This window comes from Bubalus bubalis, chromosome 3, assembly GCF_019923935.1.
Source record: "Bubalus bubalis isolate 160015118507 breed Murrah chromosome 3, NDDB_SH_1, whole genome shotgun sequence".
Lineage (NCBI taxonomy): Eukaryota > Metazoa > Chordata > Mammalia > Artiodactyla > Bovidae > Bubalus > Bubalus bubalis.
Genome location: NC_059159.1, coordinates 102266504 through 102288270, shown reverse-complemented (window position 1 = coordinate 102288270; position 21767 = coordinate 102266504). Strand labels below are relative to the sequence as shown.

The 21767-nt window shown below is 42.3% G+C and overlaps 1 protein-coding gene across 6 annotated transcripts in view; it reads left to right on the top strand.

Annotated features, from left to right (window-relative positions):
• Nucleotides 1-384: 384 nt before the first annotated feature.
• Nucleotides 385-21767, top strand: part of RCL1 (RNA terminal phosphate cyclase like 1) — a 60289-nt gene continuing 38906 nt past the window's right edge. For 3 of the 6 annotated variants that reach the window (XM_025279095.3, XR_003107557.2, XR_006549884.1), the window contains exons 1-3: nucleotides 385-744; nucleotides 16806-16877; nucleotides 20240-20415. In XM_025279095.3, coding sequence (XP_025134880.1) covers nucleotides 582-744; nucleotides 16806-16877; nucleotides 20240-20415 — 411 coding nt within the window. In that variant the 5' untranslated portion in view covers nucleotides 385-581. The remainder of the gene's footprint in view (nucleotides 745-16805; nucleotides 16878-20239; nucleotides 20416-21767) is intronic. The other 3 variants (XM_006068202.3, XM_006068199.3, XM_006068200.3) reach the window with 3 other exon arrangements.

Sequence of the window (21767 nt, the reverse complement as noted above, 5' to 3'; positions counted from 1 at the left end):
GAGATTACACCATCCACATACCAGAGATTGCCGTTAGTGGTGAGCCTAAGTACCAGACCTGCTGTTCACTCCCCTTACCCCTACGGGGGAAAGACCCGAAGAAACTGGCAGGGAGGGTGTGTTACAGAGCGTCCGCTCCCAGGCCTCTCCGCAATCCACCCCCAGCCCCAAAGCTCCTCCAGCCGAGAGCTGTTGCCGGGGCCCGGGCGCCGCCCAACTCCAACGCAGGCCAATGGTAGCGCGGCCTGGGCACCGCCCAGCCTCAGTGAAGGCCTATAGCGGCGCGGCACGGACACCGCCCTGATTCTCCTCCGGCCAATAGCGGCATGGCCCGGTGCGGGGGACTGCCTCCAGCAGGGCGGGTAGGTGGAGAGGCGGTCACCGGCTCCGCCTCACTCCCCTCTGACCCGGTGTCTCGTCTCTCTCTCTTCCTGTTCCAAACCACGTGGACGCGCCGGGGGCTGCGGGAGGGAACCCAGGCCGCCCCTGCCGCTGTCGCCGCTACTGCCAGTACCGCGACCCCCTCGCCCATCCGAAGTCGCCTCGTCCCTGCTGCCCGCAGCTTTGCGGAGGGCGTGCACATGGCGAGCCAGGCGCACTCCCTCAGCTACTCAGGCTGCAACTTCTTGCGCCAGCGTCTGGTCCTGTCCACTCTGAGCGGGCGCCCAGTCAAAATCCGAAAGATTCGGGCCAGAGATGACAACCCCGGCCTCCGAGGTAACTCCGGGGCGCGCAGCTCGCAAGGTGGGCGCAGGGCCCGAGGGGCGACCGCGCTCTTGCCCTGGGGTCCGGGAGGCAGGGAGCCTCCAGGTTCCGTGGGCGCGTAGGGGGCTCGCAGTGCGTCGCCCCCACACCAGAACGCGCCTGAGGTTGTGGGGAGGCGGGGTCGCGCCCCGAGGACTGAGCTTTGGTGCGCGCGGCGCTCCGCGTCTCCCAGGCGCTGGTAGTAAACAGCTACACGTTTTCCAGCACTACGTGTTGCAACATATCCCAGGCATCGCCCCCTCGTTTATCTTGAGTCTCTCTTGCTCTCGCTATTAACCTCTCAAAAGAGAGAAACAGTTTGTTGGACCGACATGTGGTGAATGGGCAGATGAAAAGACGGAGAGAGATGTGGAGAGAGCGAAGTACCACTGGTTGGTATTGTCCCCTGTCCCAAAACAGGTCTCAGAAGCAGATGTCCCCTTGGTCGCCACCGGCTGTCCGTGTCGCCATGATTTCTCGGCCGCCCTCACACATCTCCTTGCGTGTGGATTAAAGAATTTTTTAAAATTCTGTGTTTATTTTCAGCCGTGACTGTGATTGGTTTGTGCAGGACAGAAGCTTTGAGATAAATTTTTAACAGTCATGGGCCTAATTGCCTTGACTTTAGTAAAGGGTTGGTGACAAGTGCTAAACTATAGGCTTCAGAGCTCTCTTATTGCCCTACAAGGTGAATAGGTGAAAAATAAGGCCCCATTTAAACCCATGTCAGGTTAACAGTGTCCGAATTTCAACTGGTCCCCCGGCATAAGACTCATATTTAAAAGCTTCTGCCTGGTTATTCCAAATTGGAAAAATCACTTCAAGAAAAAAAGAAAACCTCTCTGCATGTTGAAGGAGAAGAGGGTTTGTGGTTGGTCCTGGGAGCTTTCTAGGCCCTGTTGGTGTGTTTGATTTTGCACTGGTTCCTATACTCGGTGGCCAGCCGATTTCATCATCTTTCTGAAGGCATTTTCTGGATGTTTCTGCTTCTCTTGAATGGTGATTGGTTGCACATAAGGGGAAATGTCATGTCATTGATGGAGATAGAAGGTTCGTAAGGAAAGAACCAGATGAACCCCTGTACCACGGAGGGGAACCTGGTGACAGTGAGAAAGGCTTCTGTTGGTACATGATTATTAGTGCCCTCACTGTCCTGAAGAAGTTGAGGGACCGCTAGCATGGTTTTTGCCAGGTGCTCTTCCTCTCAACATTTCTTAACCTTAATTTTGAGTCTGACTCTTGGGTGAAGCAATTGCTTGATGGCTCTACTCTGGCATTCCCTATCAACTCTCCCATTAGCCCCCTATATTAGCCTGCTGCTGCTAAGTTGCTAAGTCAAGTCGGTTGTGTCCGACTCTGTGCGACCCCATAGACGGCAGCCCACCAGGCTCCCCCGTCCCTGGGATTCTTCAGGCAAGAACACTGGAGTGGGTTGCCATTTCCTTCTCCAATGCAGGAAAGTGAAAAGTAAAAGTGAAGTCACTCAGTCGTGTCCGACTCTTAGCGACCCCATGGACTGCAGCTTACCAGGCTCCTCTGTCCATGGGATTTTCCAGGCAAGAGTACTGGAGTGGGGTGCCATTGCCTTCTCCATATATTAGCCTAGAGAACTCATAGCTACCTGGATGTGGTGTGAAGACAGGGTTCTAGGAACACTGGGGATAGCATTTTTAAATAGAAGTACTTTAGCTTCTATTTAAAGTACTCAGTGGTAAAGAATGGTGACTCAGTGGTAAAGAATCTGCCTGCCAATTCAGGAGACGTGGGTTCAGTCCTTGGGTGGGGAAGATTCTCTGGAGGAGAAAATGGCAACTGACTCCAGTATTCTTGCCTGGAGAATCCCACGGACAGAGGAGCCAGGCAGGCTACAGTCCATAGGGTCACAAAGAGTCAGGCAAGACTGAGTGACTGAGCACACATTCATACATTAGCCTGTAGACCTGGGATTTCTAATGGAAATATTGTGCCCATGAGATATAATTTAGTGATGTTTCCCTTTCTCCCTCCTGCACTGTTTGTGAGCATCTTTTCACTGTCACACACATGAATGGAGCTTGAGCACTTGGCATTTTCCTGAAAAGATACCAGACTCTGGTACCTGGGGACGGTATTACTGGTTAGCAGAAGTGCTGGTATTATATGAGGAGCACTCTGTATAGCCTTATTTGCCTTACCTTATTAATATACTAGGGGGTAAAAAGAGACCCTTAATTTAGACCTTCTTGGCTAGATTCAAGGCCTCAGAAATTCTGTAGACATGTACTTAATTTCTAAGGAGAGAACTAAGATATACGTATATACATGCATTCATAGATATATATATATATATATGTCATACATTCATATGTAAGTGTATATACATACACACATATAAATACATGTTGCCCCAACACATGATGTGATCATAGTCATATGAGTCTGTAGTAGCTTCAATGGAGATGTAGCCAACAAATGTCTTATCTGTCATCTGTCCCTTTCTGACTCTTCCTGACTTAGATTCTGAGAGTTAGAAAAAACTCATCATCTCCAATAAAATTTTGCAGCTCAAGTGCAAGAATTATATCTCCTGAAGGTGCTTACTTAAATATCTCCTCTGGTGTGAGCTTTGGAGAGTGGAGGTGGCATCTCTGGAATAGTGATTCATAAAAGGTTCATTGAGCCCCAGGTCGAGCATAGCTTTGTGGAGGTGTAAACATGAGAAGCTCATTGCTCCATTCTCAAGGAGCTTTCTGAGGAAGAGCTGAGAGAGTGAGTATCCTGAGTAACTTGAGGTAGGAAGTTGTAATGGGGCTCCTCAGAGTTAGAGCAACGGCGTGCCTAGAGGTTATGATGAAGACTCTCTGGATCTTCTGATCTGACCGGATAGGACTGAGATGGTGGCTTTGGGAATTGTTGCTGAAAGAAACAGCTTTTAAGTCAAAAAGTTCTTCATTTTCTTTATTTTGTGGAGGTGTATATCCTCCGAGGTGGCACAGTGGTAAAGAATCTGCCTGCCAATGTAAGAGACGGAAGAGATGTGGGTTCTCTCCTTGGGTTGGGATGATCCCCTGGAGTAGGAAATGACAACCCACTCTAGTGGGAAATTACATGAACAGAGAAGCATGGCAGACTACAATACATGGGGTTGCAAAGAGTCGGACATGACTGAGCACACAAAGATGATGAATAAACTGTTCATTTGTCATGGTCATGGTAGGTTGGGAGTTGAGAGCTTGGGCTCATTTAGATCTCTGTTTAAAATAGGGTTCTGCTTTTGCTATTAGCTATTGGAGCTCCTGAGCCTCAGTTTTTTTCATCTGTAAAGTGAGGCCATTACTACAACTTCAGAGGGTCATGTGAGAATTAAATGAAATAGTGCTTGAAAGTGCGCTCAGCAGAGCCTGGTGTGTAAGAAGAGTAAATATTAGCTGGTTTTATTTTTTGTAACTTCTGTTCACTGATATAGTTCCCTTGTCTGGCATTCAAAATCTGTTCCTGCTTCTATATGGAAAATTTTCAAATATTTAATTGTACCTTCTCTGTTTTCTTTTCAGTCTAAAGGTTTCGTTTTAGGTGATGGCTTCCAAATATTTGTGTGTTATATGTATAATGTAGTGGTTCTTAGGCAGGAGCAGTTTTGCTCCCCAGGGATATTTGGCAGTGTTTGGAGACATTTTTGGTTGTCACAACTGAGAGGCTGCTCCTGGCACCTAGTGGGTAGAGCCCGGGGATGCTCCTAAACATCCTACAGTGCACTGGACACCTCCCCACACAAAGAACTATTCTGTGCAAAATACCAGTGCTGCTGTTGGAAAACCCTGCTCTACCAGACTTAACTGGGTGTCCCAGGTGGCTCAGTGGTAAACAGTCCACCTGCCAATGCAGGAGATGTGGGTTCAATCCCTGGGTAAGGAAGAGCTGAAGAAAGGAATGGCAACCCACTCTAGTGTTCTTGCCTGGGAAATTCCATGGACAGAGAAGCTTGGCAGGCTACAGTTTGTGGGGTCCCAGAAGAATCAGACACACTTAGTGACTAAACAACAGCAACAACTGAATATAATTGTTAAGCTTTTTCTTTTCTTCATATCTGTAATGACTGGGAATAGCAGCATGAGGTACCAAGAAAACTGCAAACAGATTCAGAAGGGGATGAGACACAGCTGAAATTGTGGTTTCAGCTGGATTTGTTAATCTCTTAAATAGAATATTTTTGTCTCCTCTGAACGAGGAATTGTAAACGATGAGAAGAATTTGAATCCCAAAGAAAGAAGATCCTGGAATAGTTTTTATTGATTATGCAGCTACAATGTGTAATATTTACTTCACTTTTGAGGAACATGAACGATTATATTGCCTCATTAGAGTCTTTCCATCAGTGAGGAGGAAATAAATATTCTTCTGTTGCTGTTTTACTAAAGGTAAAAAGGCAAAACATGGTTAAGTAAGATAGCTGGTGAAGTTAAATATCCAGTCAATAACAGAGCCAGAAGCAGATGGCAGCCAGCTCCAGTCGGCAAGACCTATTCTCCCAACCAACTGCTTGGTGGACTTGAGTGTTCCTCAGATTATAAAGCAGCTGTCCAAAGTGCTTCGGTTTCTGGATTTCATGAGGGCTGTATGCTGCAGGGTTCAGTTGAATTAACTTTTTCTGGGTAAAGGTGAGGTCCATATGGAAAGAATTCACAAGAATGATGATTTTTTAAAAGTGGGAATACAGAAATGATGGACTTGGGTAAGAGTCCTGATTTAGCACTTAGGACATGGGATTGCTGCTACCCATGTCCCTGAGTAGGTCACATGTTTGCTGTGAAACTGGAGAGAGGAGTTATTTGGTCCTCGGGGAGTGCTGCACGTGGCTTAACCAGATGAGTTTCTGAAAAAGGAGGGGTAAGTGAAATTTTAATAAAAAGAATCCTTTAAAATGTGCCGAGGAAACATGCCACATGGAGGTCCTTAAAGGTAAAATGTCTTTTGGCAAACTGATACATTGTTTTGGGGATAAATCTGGGTGTTCATGAATTGGATTTTGTAAAAGGATTGTAAGGGCAAATTATTTTTCTTCTCTGCTCTCAATACTTCTGACACCAGATGTGTGGGGTTTCCTTTCCATACCAGGTAGTTGTCCAGTTCCCAGTGGACATTCACTGCTGCCGGTGCTAAGTTGCTTCAGTCGTGTCTGACTCTGTGTGACCCCATGGACTGCAGCCTACCAGGCTCCTCCGTCCATGGGATTTTCCAGGCAAGAGTATTGGAGTGGGTTGCCATTGCCTTCTCCGGGACATTCACTGGGTGTGCTACAAATTTAACTCAATTGTGAACTACCTCGGTGGTGATAGCATCAAATCCCACAGGTTAAGGACTTAATCTCAAATCTCAGTCACAAGCCCAGACCATTTATACTTGGTAGCAACCAGTTATAATTCGGGGGTTCCCAAACTCCCTCCTGAGGTCTAATAATTTGCTAAAATTATGTCTCATGAAGCTCAGGGAAATATTTATTTGCATTTACCAGTTTATAATAAAGGATATAAAAGATAAAGATGAGTAGTCAGATGAAGAGATACATAGGGTAGGTCCAGAAGAGTCCTGAAGTAGGAGCTTCCATCCCTGTGGAACAGTGGGGGTTTGTTATTCTCCCAGAATGTGGATTTTTTTGTTTTGTTTTAAACTAACGTGAAGTTCTCTCCTTGTTCAAGAATTTTTAGCAGGGTTTGATCTCCAGGCCCACCTCAACATCACACAACCCCCCGTAGAAGTCAGTAGGATTGAAAGTTCTAACCGTCTAATCTTTTGGTTTTTCAGGTGACCAGCCCCATCCTGAGGCTGTCTTGGGGCTCTACCCTAAGTCACCACAGCAGCATAAACTCAGGTGTGCTCAAAAGGGACTCTGTATGAATAGCTTTTAAAGTAGACCCCTGTCATTCTGAAACATCCAAGGTTGTTTTTTTTGTTTTGTTTTTTTTTTAGGAGGTCTGTGCTGGGAACAAAGACTAACTATATTTCTTATTATACCACAGGATGTACCTATACTTTATTTCAGTATGGTCTGGGACTCAAAGTTGTTGATAAGTAACTGGAATCGGGGGATGCCTGGCCACTATACTAATGATAAGTGTAGATTTCGTATTCCTACCAGTATTGAAGGAATGATTTAGTTTCTTTACATTCTTGCCAGCATTTGGTGTCATTATTTTTAACTGGAGCCATTCTGATTAATGTGTAGTGCTGTCTTGTAGTTTAATTTGCACATTCCTAATGACTAATGACCCTGATGCTGGGAGGGGTTGGGGGCAGGAGGAGAAGGGGACAACAGAGGATGAGATGGCTGGATGGCATCACCGACTCGATGCACTCGATGCACCGACTCGATGCACATGAGTTTGGGTGAACTCCGGGAGTTGGTGATGGACAGGGAGGCCTGGTGTGCTGCAATTCATAGAGTTGCAAAGAGTCGGACACGACTGAGCGACTGAACTGAACTGAATGGCTAATGATATTGAACAACATTTCATGTCTTTTGCCATTTTCTACTAGGATTTTTTTTTTCTGTTAAGTTTGAGAGATCTTTACATATTCTAGTCCTTTGTCAAATATGTGGTTTCCTAGTTCCTAGTATTTTATCTCACTCTACAGCTTGCCTTTTTATACTGTAACATGGTCTTTTGCAGAGGGAAAGTTTTAATGAAATAGAATTTATCAAATTTTTCTTTTACTGCGTGTACCTTTGGTGAAAAGTTTAAGAACTGTTTGCCTAGCCCTAGACCTGAATATTTTCTTCTTTTTTTTTCCTGTAAGTTTTATAGTTTTACATTTTATATTTAAGTTAATTTTTGTATGAAGTTTAAAACTTAGGTCAGTGTTCATTTTTTTGCTTATGAATGTCCAACTGCTCTAGCACCATTTGTACAAATGGCTATCTTCCATGTAATCCCTTTTTAACAAATCACTTTGTTAAAAAAATATTGGGCACATTTGTGTGGATCTCTTTCTGGGTTCTCTGTTCTGTTTCACTGACCTTTATGTCTGTCCCTTTGTCAGTACCACACTCTCATGATTTTTGTTGTTCAGTCCCTCAGTCGTGTCTGACTCCTTGTGACCCCATGGACGGCAGCACACCAGGCTCCCCTGTCCTTCACTATCTCCTGAAGTTTGCTCAGATTCATGTTCATTAAGTCAATGATGTCATCCAACCATCTCATCCTCTGTTGCTTCCTTCTCCTTCTGCCCTCAGTCTTTCCCAGTATCAGGGTCTTTTGCAATGAGTTGGCTCTTTGCATCAGGTGGCCAAAGTAGTGGACCTTCAGTTTCAGCATCAGTCCTTCCAGTGAATATTCAGGGTTGATTTCCTTTAGAATTGACTGGTTTGATTTCCTTGAAGTCCAGGGGACTCTCAAGAGTCTTCGCCAGCACCATAATTTGAAAGCATCCATTCTTCTGAGCTCAGTCTTCTTCATGGTCAAACTCTCACATCCATACAGATCAGGTGGTCGGGTATTCCCATCTCTTTCAGAATTTTCCACAGTTGGTTGTGATCCACACAGTCAAAGGCTTTGGCATAGTCAATAAAGCAGAAAGAGATATTTTTCTGAAACTCGTGCTTTTTCCATGATCCAGCAGATGTTGACAATTTGATTTCTGGTTCCTCTGCCTTTTCTAAAACCAGCTTGAACATCTGGAAGTTCACTGTTCACATACTGCTGAAGCCTGGCTTGGAGAATTTTGAGCATTACTTTGCTAGCATTTGAGATGAGTGCAATTGTGCGAGTTTCAGCATTCTTTGGCATTGCCTTTCTTTGGGATTGGAATGAAAACTGACCTTTTCTAGTCCTATGACCACTGCTGAGTTTTCCAAATTTGCTGGCATATTGAGTGCAGCACTTTCATAGCATCATCTTTTAGTACTTGAAATAGCTCAACTGGAATTCCATCACCTCCACTAGCTTTGTTCGTAGTGATGCTTCTGAAGGCCCACTTGACTTCACATTCCAGGATGTCTGGCTCTAGGTGAGTGATCACACCATTGTGATTATCTGGGTCATGAAGATCTTTTTTTGTATAGTTCTTCTGTATATTCTTACCACCTCTTCTTAATATCTTCTGCTTCTGTTAGGTCCCTACCATTTCTGTCCTTTATTGAACCCATCTTTGCATGAAAAGTTCCCTTGGTATCTCTAATTTTCTTGAAGAGATCTCTAGTCTTTCCTGTTCTATTGTTTTCCTCTATTTCTTTGTACTGATCACTTAGGGAGGTTTTCTTATCTCTCCTTGCTATTCTTTAGAACTCTGCATTCAGATAGATATATCTTTCCTTTCCTCCTTTTGCCTTTTGCTTCCCTTCTTTTCTCAGCTATGTGGAAGGCCTCCTCAGACAACCATTTTGCCTTTTTGCATTTCCTCTTCTTGGTGATGGTTTTGATCACCGCCTCCTGTACAATGTCATGAACCTCTGTCCATAGTTCTTCAGGCACTCTATCAGACTTAATCCCTTGAATCTATTTGTCACTTCCACTGTATAATTGTAAGGGATCTAATTTATGTCATACCTGAATGGTCTAGTGGTTTTCCCTATTTTCTTCAATTTAAGTCTGAATTTTGCAATAAGGAGTTCATGGTCTGAGCCACAGTCAGTTCCTTGACTTGTTTTTGCTAAGTGTATAGAGATTCTCCACCTTTGGCTGCAAAGAATATAACCAATCTGATTTCAGTATTGACCATCTGGTGATGTCAATGTGTAGAGTTGTCTCTTGTGTTGTTGGGAGAAGAACATTAAGAGACATATCAATTTTATCAAAATATATGGGAGCCTACCAAAGAAAAATTTACCAGTCTAAACACTTTGGTAATTAAGAAGAAAAACAACAGAACAATGAACTGAGATATTTAGAAATGGAACAAATTTACAAGCCAAAAACGAAATGAAAATATTTTAAAGGAAGAGATAAACAAAATGGAAAATAGCAAAAGACATCAAGTTAATTCATTAAAAAAAATACAAAACAAATCAATAGACTCATTCATTTGTAAAAGGAAAGAAAGTATGAATTAATAAAATAAAACACGTAATTAATGTAAAAGATCAAGAACATTTGTGGTAGACTATTCTCTATTATTTACTGATACATTTGGAATTGACATAGTTATGTAAAAAGATAACAAATCAAAATAGATAAAATGAAATTTTTAAAGACACCCAAAGATAAAACCAAAACAAAAGGAATGCAAAAATTCACCAAGTAATAAATAGAAAAGAGCACTGAAGTTGCTAGAAAATTTCCCCCAATATTCAATGAAAAATAATTCTTATTATTTTACACATTCCAAAGAACAAAAAAGAATGTATAGAGATGACTTCTGGAGAAGGCAATGGCACCCCACTCCAGTACTTTTGCCTGGAAAATCCCATGGACGGAGGAGCCTGGTAGGCTGCAGTCCATGGGGTCGCTAGGAGTCGGACACGACTGCGCGACTTCACTTTTCACTTTCGCTTTTCACTTTCATGCATTGGAGAAGGAAATGGCAACCCACTCCATTGTTCTTGCCTGGAGAATCCCAGGGACGGGAGAGCCTGGTGGGCTGCTGTCTATGGGGTCGCACAGAGTCGGACATAACTGAAGTGACTCAGCAGCAGCAGAGATGACTTCAGTTGTAGGGTACTTAAGAGCACCACACACAAAAAAATTAAATTACAAAATAACCTCATTTAATGAGGCCAAATGAAAAGCCCTAAATAAATCTTTAAAAAATAGATCATAACAAATTTTTAAACTATCCAGTATGATTAGGAAGGGTACATCTCAAGAATTGGCTGCAGATAAAACACATGGAAAAGTATAACATAATTAAATGTAAGGTTAAACACAAAAATGAGGGGGAAAAAAATCACATAACCAACTTAACTGCTACTGAAAAGACACCTGACAAAATTGAACGTCCATCTCTCAGTAAATTGTTTCAAAAACCATGAAGAATAAATTTATCAGATGTAGTGGTTTCCACATGAAAATAGAAGTTCAAGGAGAACATCTTCATGAGCTTGGTGAAAGCAAAGATTTCCTTAAAAGGCCACAGAAAGATTTATAAATTGGGTTCTCACACACTAGCAAGGTAATGCTCAAAATTCTCCAAGCCAGGCTTCAACAGTACGTGAACCATGAACTTCCAGATGTTCAAGCTGGTTTTAAAAAAGGCAGAGGAATCAGACATCGAATTGCCAACATCCACTGGATCATAGAAAAAAAGAGTTTCAGAAAAACATCTCTTTCTGCTTTATTGACTATGCCAAAGCCTTTGACTGTGTGGATCACAACTAACTGTGGAAAATTCTGAAAGAGATGGGAATACCAGACCACCTGACCTGCCTCCTGAGAAATCTGTATGCAGGTCAAGAAGCAACAGTTAGAACTGGACATGGAACAACAGACTGGTTCAAAATCGGAAAAGGAGTATGGCAAGGCTGTATATTGTCACCCTGCTTATTTAACTTCTATGCAGAGTACATCATGCGAAATGGCAGGCTAGATGAAGCACAAGCTGGAATCAAGACTGCTGGGAGAAATATCAATAACCTCAGATATGCAGATGACACCACCCTTTTGGCAGAAAGTGAAGAGGAACTAAAGAGCCTCCTGATGAAAGTGAAAGAGGAGAGTGAAAAAGTTGGCTTAGAACTCAACATTCAAAAATGAAGATCATGGCATCTGGCTCCATCACTTGATGGCAAATAGATGGGGAAACAGTGGAAACAGTGACAGATTTTATTTTTTTGGGCTCCAAAAGCACTGCAGATGGTGACTGCAGCCATGAAATTACAAGATACTTGCTCCATGGAAGGAAAGTTATGACCAACCTAGACAGCTTATTAAAAAGCTGAGACATTACTTGGCCAACAAAGGTCCATCTAGTCAAAGCTATGGTTTTTCCAGTGGTCATGTATGGTTGTGAGAGTTGGACTATAAAGAAAGCTGAGCACTGAAGTATTGATGCTTTTGAACTGTGGTGTTGAAGAAGACTCTTGAGAGTCCCTTGGACTGCAAGGATATCCAGCCAGTCCATCCTGAAGGAAATCAGTCCTGAATATTCAATGGAAGGACTGATGCTGAAGCTGAAACTTCAATACTTTGGCTACCTGATGCGAAGACCTGATTCATTTTAAAAGACCCTGATGCTAGGAAAGATTGAAGGCAGGAGGAGAAGGGGATGACAGAGGATGAGATGGTTGGATGTCATCACTGACTTGATGGACACAAGTTTGAGCAAGCTCTGGGAGTTGATGATGGACAGCGAAGCCTGGTGTGCTGTAGTCCACGGGACTGCAAAGAGTCAGACATGACTGAGCCACTGAAATGAACTCACATGATTTATAATTTAGGAAAGATGGGATGTGTTTAAGGTCAAATAACTTATTATTTGTCACATTCTGCATAATTATATAAAATATGTAAATGCTTTATATATATATTATTTCCAAGTGAGTGAACATCCTTTAATTTATTCTGAGACTTGGGTATATATTTGTAATTTCTACCTTTTTTGAATTAAATGTTGAAAATAGTAAGTCCTAATTTCATGTGTTAATAGTTTGCTGTCTTTTCTTTTAGTTCTTTCTCTGACGGAATTGTAATCACACTGTATATATTACTTAAAATTTGTTTTCCTCAAAATAGTGTGAACATTTTCTTTTGTAATTAAGCAGTTATTTAAGAAATGATGGCTGTGTTGTATTATAAAGACCTTTCATAGGCTATTTAATGAGAGCAGTGTTTATTGGTTCTTTAAATTGTGTTACAGTACCTTTATTTGTTTTTTTTTCAATTTAATTTTTATGTATTTTTTAAAAATGTGTACACATGACATGAAATTCAAAACAAACAAAGCGGTTTACGAAGTCTGTCTGTTTCTTTCTCAATCTTCCTTCCGTGTGAAGCAACCAGTGTTGTTGGTTTGTTGTGTTTCTTTTCAGGACTCGTTTTTTCTTTCCATAAATAAGCAAATAGGTACTGTTTCCTTTCTCAGACAAAGGCCATTTGCATCTTACTTTTTTCCCAGTCAATATACTATAGAGATGATTCATATCAGTGTATGAAAAATCTCACTAATTTGATAGCTGCTGAGTATTCTGGTATATAGATGTGTCATAATTTATTTGAGTCATTACAATACTTTTAAGTTGAATCTGTTTCTTGAGATTTGCTCCTTGTTTTTAAAGGGTAGATCTTTGGATTGTATTCCTTTTTTCAGTCCCCTCCTTTAAGAAATGGCTTTTTGCCTTTGGTGAGGAATGGGTGAGGCTTAGTGCCAATATTGAGTGCCACTAAGTCCTCATGTATGGATGTGAGAGTTGGACTTTGAAGAAAGCTGAGTGCCGAAGAATTGATGCTTTTGAACTGTGGTGTTGGACAAGACTCTTGAGAGTCCCTTGGACTGCAAGGAGATCCAACCAGTCCATTCTGAAGGAGATCAGCCCTGGGATTTCTTTGGAAGGAATGATGCTAAAGCTGAAACTCCAGTACTTTGGCCACCTCATGCGAAGAGTTGACTCATTGGAAAAGACTCTGATGGTGGGAGGGATTGGGGCCAGGAGGAGAAGGGGATGACAGAGGATGAGATGGCTGGATGGCATCACTGACTCGATGGACGTGAGTCTGGGTGAACTCCGGGAGTTGGTGATGGACAGGGAGGCCTGGCGTGCTGCGATTCACGGGGTCGCAGAGTCGGATGTGACTGAGCAACTGAACTGAACTGAACTGAAGTCTTCTAGAAGTTACCAGTCCCTTTAAAGAAATGATGAACTCCCTTCTTTGGGGGTCTAGGGAAGGGAGGTCATTATGTATGGGAGGTAGTACTTAAGGAATCCTGAAATTAAAGGTCTTAAATGGGACAATTTTGTTGAAAGTGTGAAGTATAATAACATGAAAAATTCATAAAACATAAAAGTAGTTCTCATAGGATTATAAAATGAGCATCCGTGTGATGCCATCCAGGTCAAGGAAGAGAGCATTGTGCACACCTTCATTGACCTCTCCCTTCCATGTCCCTAGTTGTAGCCAGTCTCCTGACCATTGTGGCTTTCATGTTGATTCTCCTTATAGCTGTGTAACCTAGCTATGTATTCTTAAACCATCTAGTAAAATTGTGCTTTTGGGGGGAACTTCCTCCCTGATGCTAGATATCTGAAATTCTGTACTCCTAGGAGCAGTCTTGAAGAAGTGAGGTGGCAGGGAATCCTACACATCTTGTTTTAACGAAGTTTGAGGCTTCAGTCTGACTATTATTAGGCGAACTTGAGATCTTTTTCGTACCAGGTGATGGAGCTGTATCTTCACTGTTACTAGGATTCAGGAACTAGCTCTGCATTGGTTCTTTGAGGTACGGCTTCTAAAGCACCTGTTTACTGTGACCTGGGGATGGTTTTTGTCTGGAGGTCTTCATAAGTGCTCATTTTCTTCCTACTTGTGTTCCTCTGCTGGACATTTTAAACTGTGTTCATGCTCAAGAGCCCCTGTGGATTGCAAAAAAAAAACCCCTACTTTCAAAGTAATTTTTTGTTTTGTTTTCTTTACTAATTTATAAAAGCTATGGGGTTTATAATCTTGGACTTTATTCATAAATGCTTGTTTGTCTCACCCATTTAGGCAGCCTGAAAACTTGAGCAAGCCAAGTTTTCTTTTTTTGTGCAGAATACCTTGCATTTTCTATAAACATAGGTAGACAGTGGCGTGGCATTAATACATCCTGCCTACATTAAAACATACAATATTCTACATAAAAGACCATAGAAATAATATGTACTTCAATTTTGTAGCTGACTTAACCTTTCAACTTTCGTGGTGCTACTTCTACGTAACCCAATACATATACAAGTATGTATTGAACTGAGACTAAAATTTCATGAACAGCACCCTTACTATGTAACTGATAGTATTTATTCTGTTCTAATTTCATTAAAGATAAATGTTGACTGGGGACTCATTAAGTCATCCGCAGGACCTTCAGTAAATCAATTGAAAGGTAGTATGATTTTCTAGAGGAGGAGGTTAGCTTTGAGAGATTAAACTGAGTGAGGCAAGCCCAGCCCTGGTTTGGTTTGAAGCATGGACTCTATAGAGAAGGGCAGACTTGGGTTCAAGTCTTCACTCTGCCAGTTGGGCCTTAGCCTTCTGTAAAACTGGAAGCACTTCCTGCTTAGAGGTTACGAGGATTAATATAATGTAAGCATTAACACACAGCTTCTGTTATTAGCCATTATGCCTTATTTCAGGACTTAAGGGAGCTTCTCTGACTTCTAGCCTAGTGCTCTTTGTACAGATTGCAGAATCTGCTGTGACAGGAGTTATGGGACAGCGTTAAGTAACAACAGGTGGATGGGAATTGCTTCGTTGATCTGCTCACCCTTTGGGATCAGTTTAGGTTACTGTTAAGGTCTGTGCTCTCAAACTCTGCTAGTTTATTAGAGGAGTAGGAACTGCCTGACGAAGAAGGCAGTGACAGCCCACTGCAGTACTCTTGCCTGGAAAATCCCGTGGACGGAGGAGCCTGGTAGGCTGCAGTCCATGGGGTCGCTAAGAGTCGGACACGGAGCGACTTCACTTTCACTTTTCACTTTCATGCATTGGAGAAGGAAATGGCAACCCACTCCAGTATTCTTGCCTGGAGAATCCCAGGGACTGGGGAGCTTGGTGGGCTGCCGTCTATGGGGTCACACAGAGTCGGACGTGACTTAGCAGCAGCAGCAGGATCTGCCTGAAAGCATCAGGCAGTCACCATGCCTTCAGTATAGAAGACTTGGTCTTCCTGTTTCCGTTCATGGGAGGGATGTTGAAGCTAAAGCTCCATATGTGTGTGTGTATGTGAAAGAAAGAAGAAGTGAAGTCACTCAGTCACTCTTTGTGACCCCATGGGCTGTAGCCCAGCAGGCTCCTCTGTCTATGGGATTTTCCAGGCAAGAATACTGGAGTGGGTTGTATGTATATAATATCAATTCAGGAGAACAGAGAACATATACTTCTGATTCTTCTCTCTGTCTTTTCATATTTCACATTTACAATCTACCCCCTCACGTTTTAGAGAATAACCCAGCTTTTGTATTTTTTTAATTAATTTTTTTTATTGAAGGATAATTGCTTTACAGAATTTTGTTTTCTGCCAAACTCAACAGCTTTGATAACAATTTATTCATAAAAGTAACTGAAGCAAATTTAAACATTAAAATTTAAACAATAAAAATTCATATAAAATGCTACTGTGAAGAGAAACCTATTTATTAACATTTGGTGTTTTTTTCTTCTAATCTTTTTCATGCATTAAAAAAGTGACAATAATACTGTATATTCAGGTACCTTGTAATAAAATTAAAAACTTAACCGATTAGAAAGTTCTAGATCAATAAGATGATAGAGGAAGGGAGAAAGGGCACTTTGTTGAATGACAGAGGCAGTGACCTTTTACTGTCTCTGAGATTGAAGGGTATTCTGCAGCAAGTAAGAGTTTGACTTTAAAACTCTTTCTTGCTTTCTGTTCTTTCTCTCATTTGGCACACACTCCTGAGATCAGAACAAATGGGTGTTATGCTGCTGAAATTAATATCCCATTAGATTGCTGGTAGAGTTCCTATTTTTTGGTGGAATACAAAAACTGACTTGTTTTTAATAGTTCTACTAAACATACATATGGGCTTCCTAGGTGGCTCAGTGGTAAAGAATCTGCCTGCCAGTGCAGGAGATGTAAGGGACACGAGTTCGATTCCTGGGTTGGGAAGATCCCCCTGGAGAAGGAAATGACAACTCACTCTAGTACTCTTGCCTGGGATATCCCATGAACAGAGGAGCCCAGTGGGCCAAGTCCATAGGGTTGCAAAAGAGTTGGACGCTACTTAGCGACTGAACAACAGCAACAGCAAAACATACGAATGCTAGTCAGTGCTTCTCAACTGCTTCAGATTCCTTAGCCAGTGTGCTCACCCAGGTCCTGTGAAGAACCCAGTGTGATGCAGGAAGTAACCTACCCTGCACTGCAGCACTTGGATGGGATCTGCTGTCTGGAAATGACCTAATTGGAGGCCAGTCAGTTTTCTTTTCTCCCCACAGATTTTGAAGCCAGCTTCATAAGACTGTTGGACAAAGTAACTAATGGTTCTCGAATTGAAATAAACCAAACAGGTAAGCTCCTTTTCTTCCCATTCCTGAAAGCACTTACATGTACTACTTAAATATTCCTCTGTTACTCACTCTTTTTGATGGTATAAATATTGTATTTGAATGGAAAGACCCAGTTTCCTGTCTGTGATATGATTGTCTGAAGATAGTATGTGAAATTGCCAATTTAAGGGACATATACTTGACTTAAGGAAGTGAGAAGAGTGAAAATTTCAGATAAACAGACAAGCACCTCCTCTCTTTTAAACAATAGAAGTGTTTTATACCTAACTTTATGTACAGCTTTTCAATGTCCATGTAGCTTATGTTGTCACAATAAAATCTTACAACAAACTCTGAGGTAGCTGTATGTGATGAATTTTAATTTTTTTTATTTTGTCTTTTAAAATAAGTTTATATAAGTATGTGCAAAAAATGTGAAAATCCCTTCACCTGTTTCCCCTTCCATTCACTCTCCCAGGGGCAGCCATGGGGACTTTGTCCTGGTCTCCTTTATATGTATTTGCTTTCATTGGCACTTTTGTATCTCAAACCATCAACAGGATCAGGCTGTTCATACTGTTCTGCAGCCAGCTGTTTTTTATTAGCACAGATGTCTCAAGGAATTTGCTTGCCAGGCACATGCAGGTCCATCTCAATTTTTCAGTGGCGTTACATTGTATTCTGTTGTATGGATACATGATAACTTATTTGACTGTTCCCTGCTGATAAACATTTAGGTTGTTTCTAGCTTTTTGTCTAGTTTTTTTTTTTTTCCTTCTTTTTTTTTTTTTGCTATTAGAAACTGTTATCTACATTGTATAGGTAATCATGGCAAACATGCTTTGATTGTCTCCATGAGCTATGTGCCTTTGCACATGTATTCAACAGAGGAAACTGAACTTTTCTATGTGTTTTCTGTTAAGGGAGAAACATGTATTCAACAGAGGAAACTGAACTTTTCTGTATGTTGGCTCTGTTAAGGGAGAAGACAAGCTTGGCTTTATAAGTGACCATGGGACTTGATCTGTAGCTGCATTCAGCCATACCTCACAGAGAACAGGTTTCAGGAGTAAAACATCAGATGCCCTTTGCAAGCTATGATTCCTTTAGTCTTCCTTGATTCCTTTACTTTGAAATTGCTGGGGATGTTTTCAGCGGTTTTTATTGGTGATTCAGAGGACAAGAAATTCTGTTGTTTTGGGGTCATATCTGTTGTTTTATGGTCATATCCATAAAACCCGAGACTGCGAGCCACACGGCAGAGCAGTTCTCCTGGGTTCCCTTACCCTACTGCTCTCCACCCGGGTGCCCTTTCCCAATAAAATCTCTTGCTTTGTCAGCACATGTGTCTCCTCGGACAATTCATTTCCAAGTGTTAGACAAGAGCCCAGTTTTGGGCCCTGGAAGGGGTCTGCCTTCCTGCAACAAATGGTGACTCTGGTGGGACTCTTCTTCGCTGAGACCGACATCCTGACCACTCGGGGTACTCAGGGGCCAGCTTGCCTGCCAATGGACCAGACCCAGTGGCTGCAACTGGGACCCTTTTGTCCCTGGTCTCCTCTTGACCTGGACAACTGGCCAGAGTGCCCCGACCAGTAAGGAACAAGAGACTTTATTGACCTCTCTCCCCTTCCCTCTCTCTTTCCTCTCCTTAACCCTTCCTATCCTTCCCCATTTTTCTAGTCCCCCGGTCCTGGACACAGGAATCTAGTCGAAGGGCCCTCGGCGTGAGCTGAGGATTGGAGACTGATCACCTCCTCTTGGCAGAGAATTCGAATTCTGGTTCTGGTCTGGTCTGATTTCTGGTAGGGCCGAGTTCCAGTCCTCCCTTCTCTGGAGGCCCAGGGAAAAGTCCCATAACGCCTGAGTATCTGTAGGTGGCAGGAGACGTCTGTAAGGCCACCCCTTTTGCCCCCCTCTCCTGCCTCCTCCCCCTTCTTCTTTCAACCTGGCTTCCTTTCCTCCCTTTGAAATCTTTGATATTAGTACTTGGATCTGAAGTTCTGTGTCTCTATAGGAGGTTTTCTGAGAGACTGTATTCTTATATTTAAGGGCTTCCCTGGTGGCACAGAGGTTAAAGTGTCTGCCTGCAATGTGGGAGACCTGGGTTCGATCGCTGGGTCAGGAAGATCCCCTGGAGAAGGAATTGGCAAACCACTCCAGTATTCTTGCCTGGAGAATCCCATGGACGGAGGAGCTTGGTCGGACATGACTAAGTGACTTCACTTTCACTTTCTACAGCTTAGTTGAGAAATAAGATATTTATATGATCCTGCATCCTTCCACCTCTTGTGTCTACCCGCCCGCCCCCCCCCCCACACCCACCCTGCCCCCCTCAGCCTTCATTTTGATGATCTGGTTAGTTTCTTATTTGGTTAATTTGCCGGCATAGACAGATTTTAGTGCAGAGTTCAGTGGTTATAGTCTTTGGGAGTTGGGGGCTTTTGGACCTAAAAGATTGTTTTGAGTCATAAATAGTATTTAGAATAACTAGAGTTTTCTAACTTTGATTAGAATATGATTCTGATAGCGATTATTGTGATTTTGATTTTTTTATATGGTGAAACCTGTATTTCTTGTGTCAAACTCCCAAGCGCTGCTTTCCTTTTGGTGACTGAACCTAGTTCCTTCCTCTAATGTTAGATTTCTTTATTGGTAAATTGTGCCAGGAGAACTTGGCCAGGGATTATTAGTATCAAAAATATATTGTGTTCATTTCTTCATATCCCCTGAATCATCTAACATATTTTATTTGGTTTTTCCTCTAATATGTAAACCTAGTATGAAACTTTTTGGATGATATGCATATTTGAAAGAATAAAGAAAGATAAAGTGTTTTGACTAAAGCAGTTCAATAATTTTAGACATTTCCATTTGTTACTATTAAATTAAAATAGTTACTTTTAATGGAAATGAGTGCCATAAGTACTTGACTTCTCTAGGTACCTAGTTTGGTGACTATGGTATTGGGGAATCTGATTTCCTGGGCCTAGAAGAAGCTGATTGCTGGCATGATGATTTCAGAACATCATCTGTAAACCCCAACATTGTCACAATCTGAGAGCATGCTGTTGGGAGACTAGGGTGCCTGTTAGGATATATCTCCTCTGTGCCCTGCCGTGACTCTGGCAATTCAGATGGCTTGGGGGGGGGGGGTTTAATTTATTACTGTTTATTAAATTACACTCACAGTTTATTATTGTTACAAGGACTTGACAGTAATGAGTCAGCTTTTGGAGTCAAGTATGTGGGCTCTCAGGAATGGCATTTTGAACTCTTGGATGCCCTTGCCAGACTTTCCCCTTGGGACTGACTGTTTCGTTGCCTTTGTGACACTTTTTTTTTTTTTTTCCTTCTGCTGACTTTCTTTCCTCTGTTATAAGGAACGACCTTATATTATCAGCCTGGCCTCTTGTATGGTGGGTCCATGGAGCATGACTGCAGCGTTCTTCGCAGCATTGGGTATTATCTGGAAAGTCTGCTCTGCCTGGCTCCATTTATGAAGCACCCGCTGAGAATAGTTCTGCGAGGAGTGACCAATGACCAGGTTGACCCTTCGGTGAGTAGTGAGGCCACACCACACTGTGATTTTTGTCTCCTGTCACACCTAACTTCTGAGAAACTAGTTCCTGATAAAACACATTTGTTTTGTTATTTACCTTGAAGTTTAGAGATTAATCACTCCAGAAGGCAGATGAGCCAAGACTCATAATCATCAGATTCAGTGACTATTGTTAATCTTCTTCAAGGTGCCTTTCATTGTTATGTCTAAGAACCTTCTGAACAGATGCTTGCAGTCTCATCGTGTTTGACATGAAATATGGCTCTGTTGACTGAAGTGTGTGAGAGTGGAGTTTTCATAAGGTCATGTGACAGTTGAGGCTGAAAGGCAGCAGATCAGAATTTTAGGCAGAGAATAATATCTTCTTGGCATGCTGCAGCATAATCTTGACTTAGGCTTCAACTGTACACTTTAGGACTTTCTTCTTCTGAGAAGAGTTTGCAGATTTAGAGAAAGGGCATAAGGGCAGGGAAGGTATATATGAGCTTTGCCAGTGTGTGAGCATCAGCAAGCTTCTTATTAAGCGTGCTGTGTTTGTGGGGAGGATAGTTTAATGTACAACTAGAATATTCATTGTGGCTACCACAGCTGTCTTAATGCCAGTCTGGGATGGGTTTTATTGTATGTGTGTGTGTGTGTGAGAGAGAGAGAGATAAAGACAGACAGGCTGGGGAGAGGGAGATTGATGGATTGGAGCAGGCCTGCCTTAGACCTTTCATAGTGAGGCAACAATCCCTACCTTTGGATGCTCTGCTGTCCAGAGAAGGTATCTTCAAGCTGAGGGCCATGATTTGAAGTTCTAACTGAGGATGCTTGTCTTCACCTCGGCAGACATTAGAAGAAGACCACTGAAGGGGTAGCTTCGGAGGCAGATGTGTGTGGCTTCCCTAACCAGGGAAGCCCAGTTAGGTGGTGCAGTGAGCTCCAAAGCAGAGACTGCTGGTATTCACCAGGATGCTGATGAGGTTATAAACATGATTAATATGTTCTTGGGCAATAAAAGGTTTATTCCTGAATTCTTAGGATTCGGGTACATAAACTCTTCCCAGGATCCAAAGTAGAGTGCAAGATCTGATATTCTTAACTGTATGTGAATGCTGTGTAAACTGTTTAGAATTTCAAAGTAATTTCAAGTGGTTGCTTATTTCTCACATTTTCCCGGAAGATTGTAGGAAATGGGTTCTTCAGTTAAAAGTAAGAGGGGAGACCTCGACTATTTCAGATTGGGAGGGGGTGGGGTAAGTGCCTTGACTCTTGGGAAAAGTCCCTGAAGCAGACAGGAGATGTTGGCACCATGTATCCCAGTTTTGTATTCTCTTTCTATAATTGCCGGTGATCTTAAAAGTTGT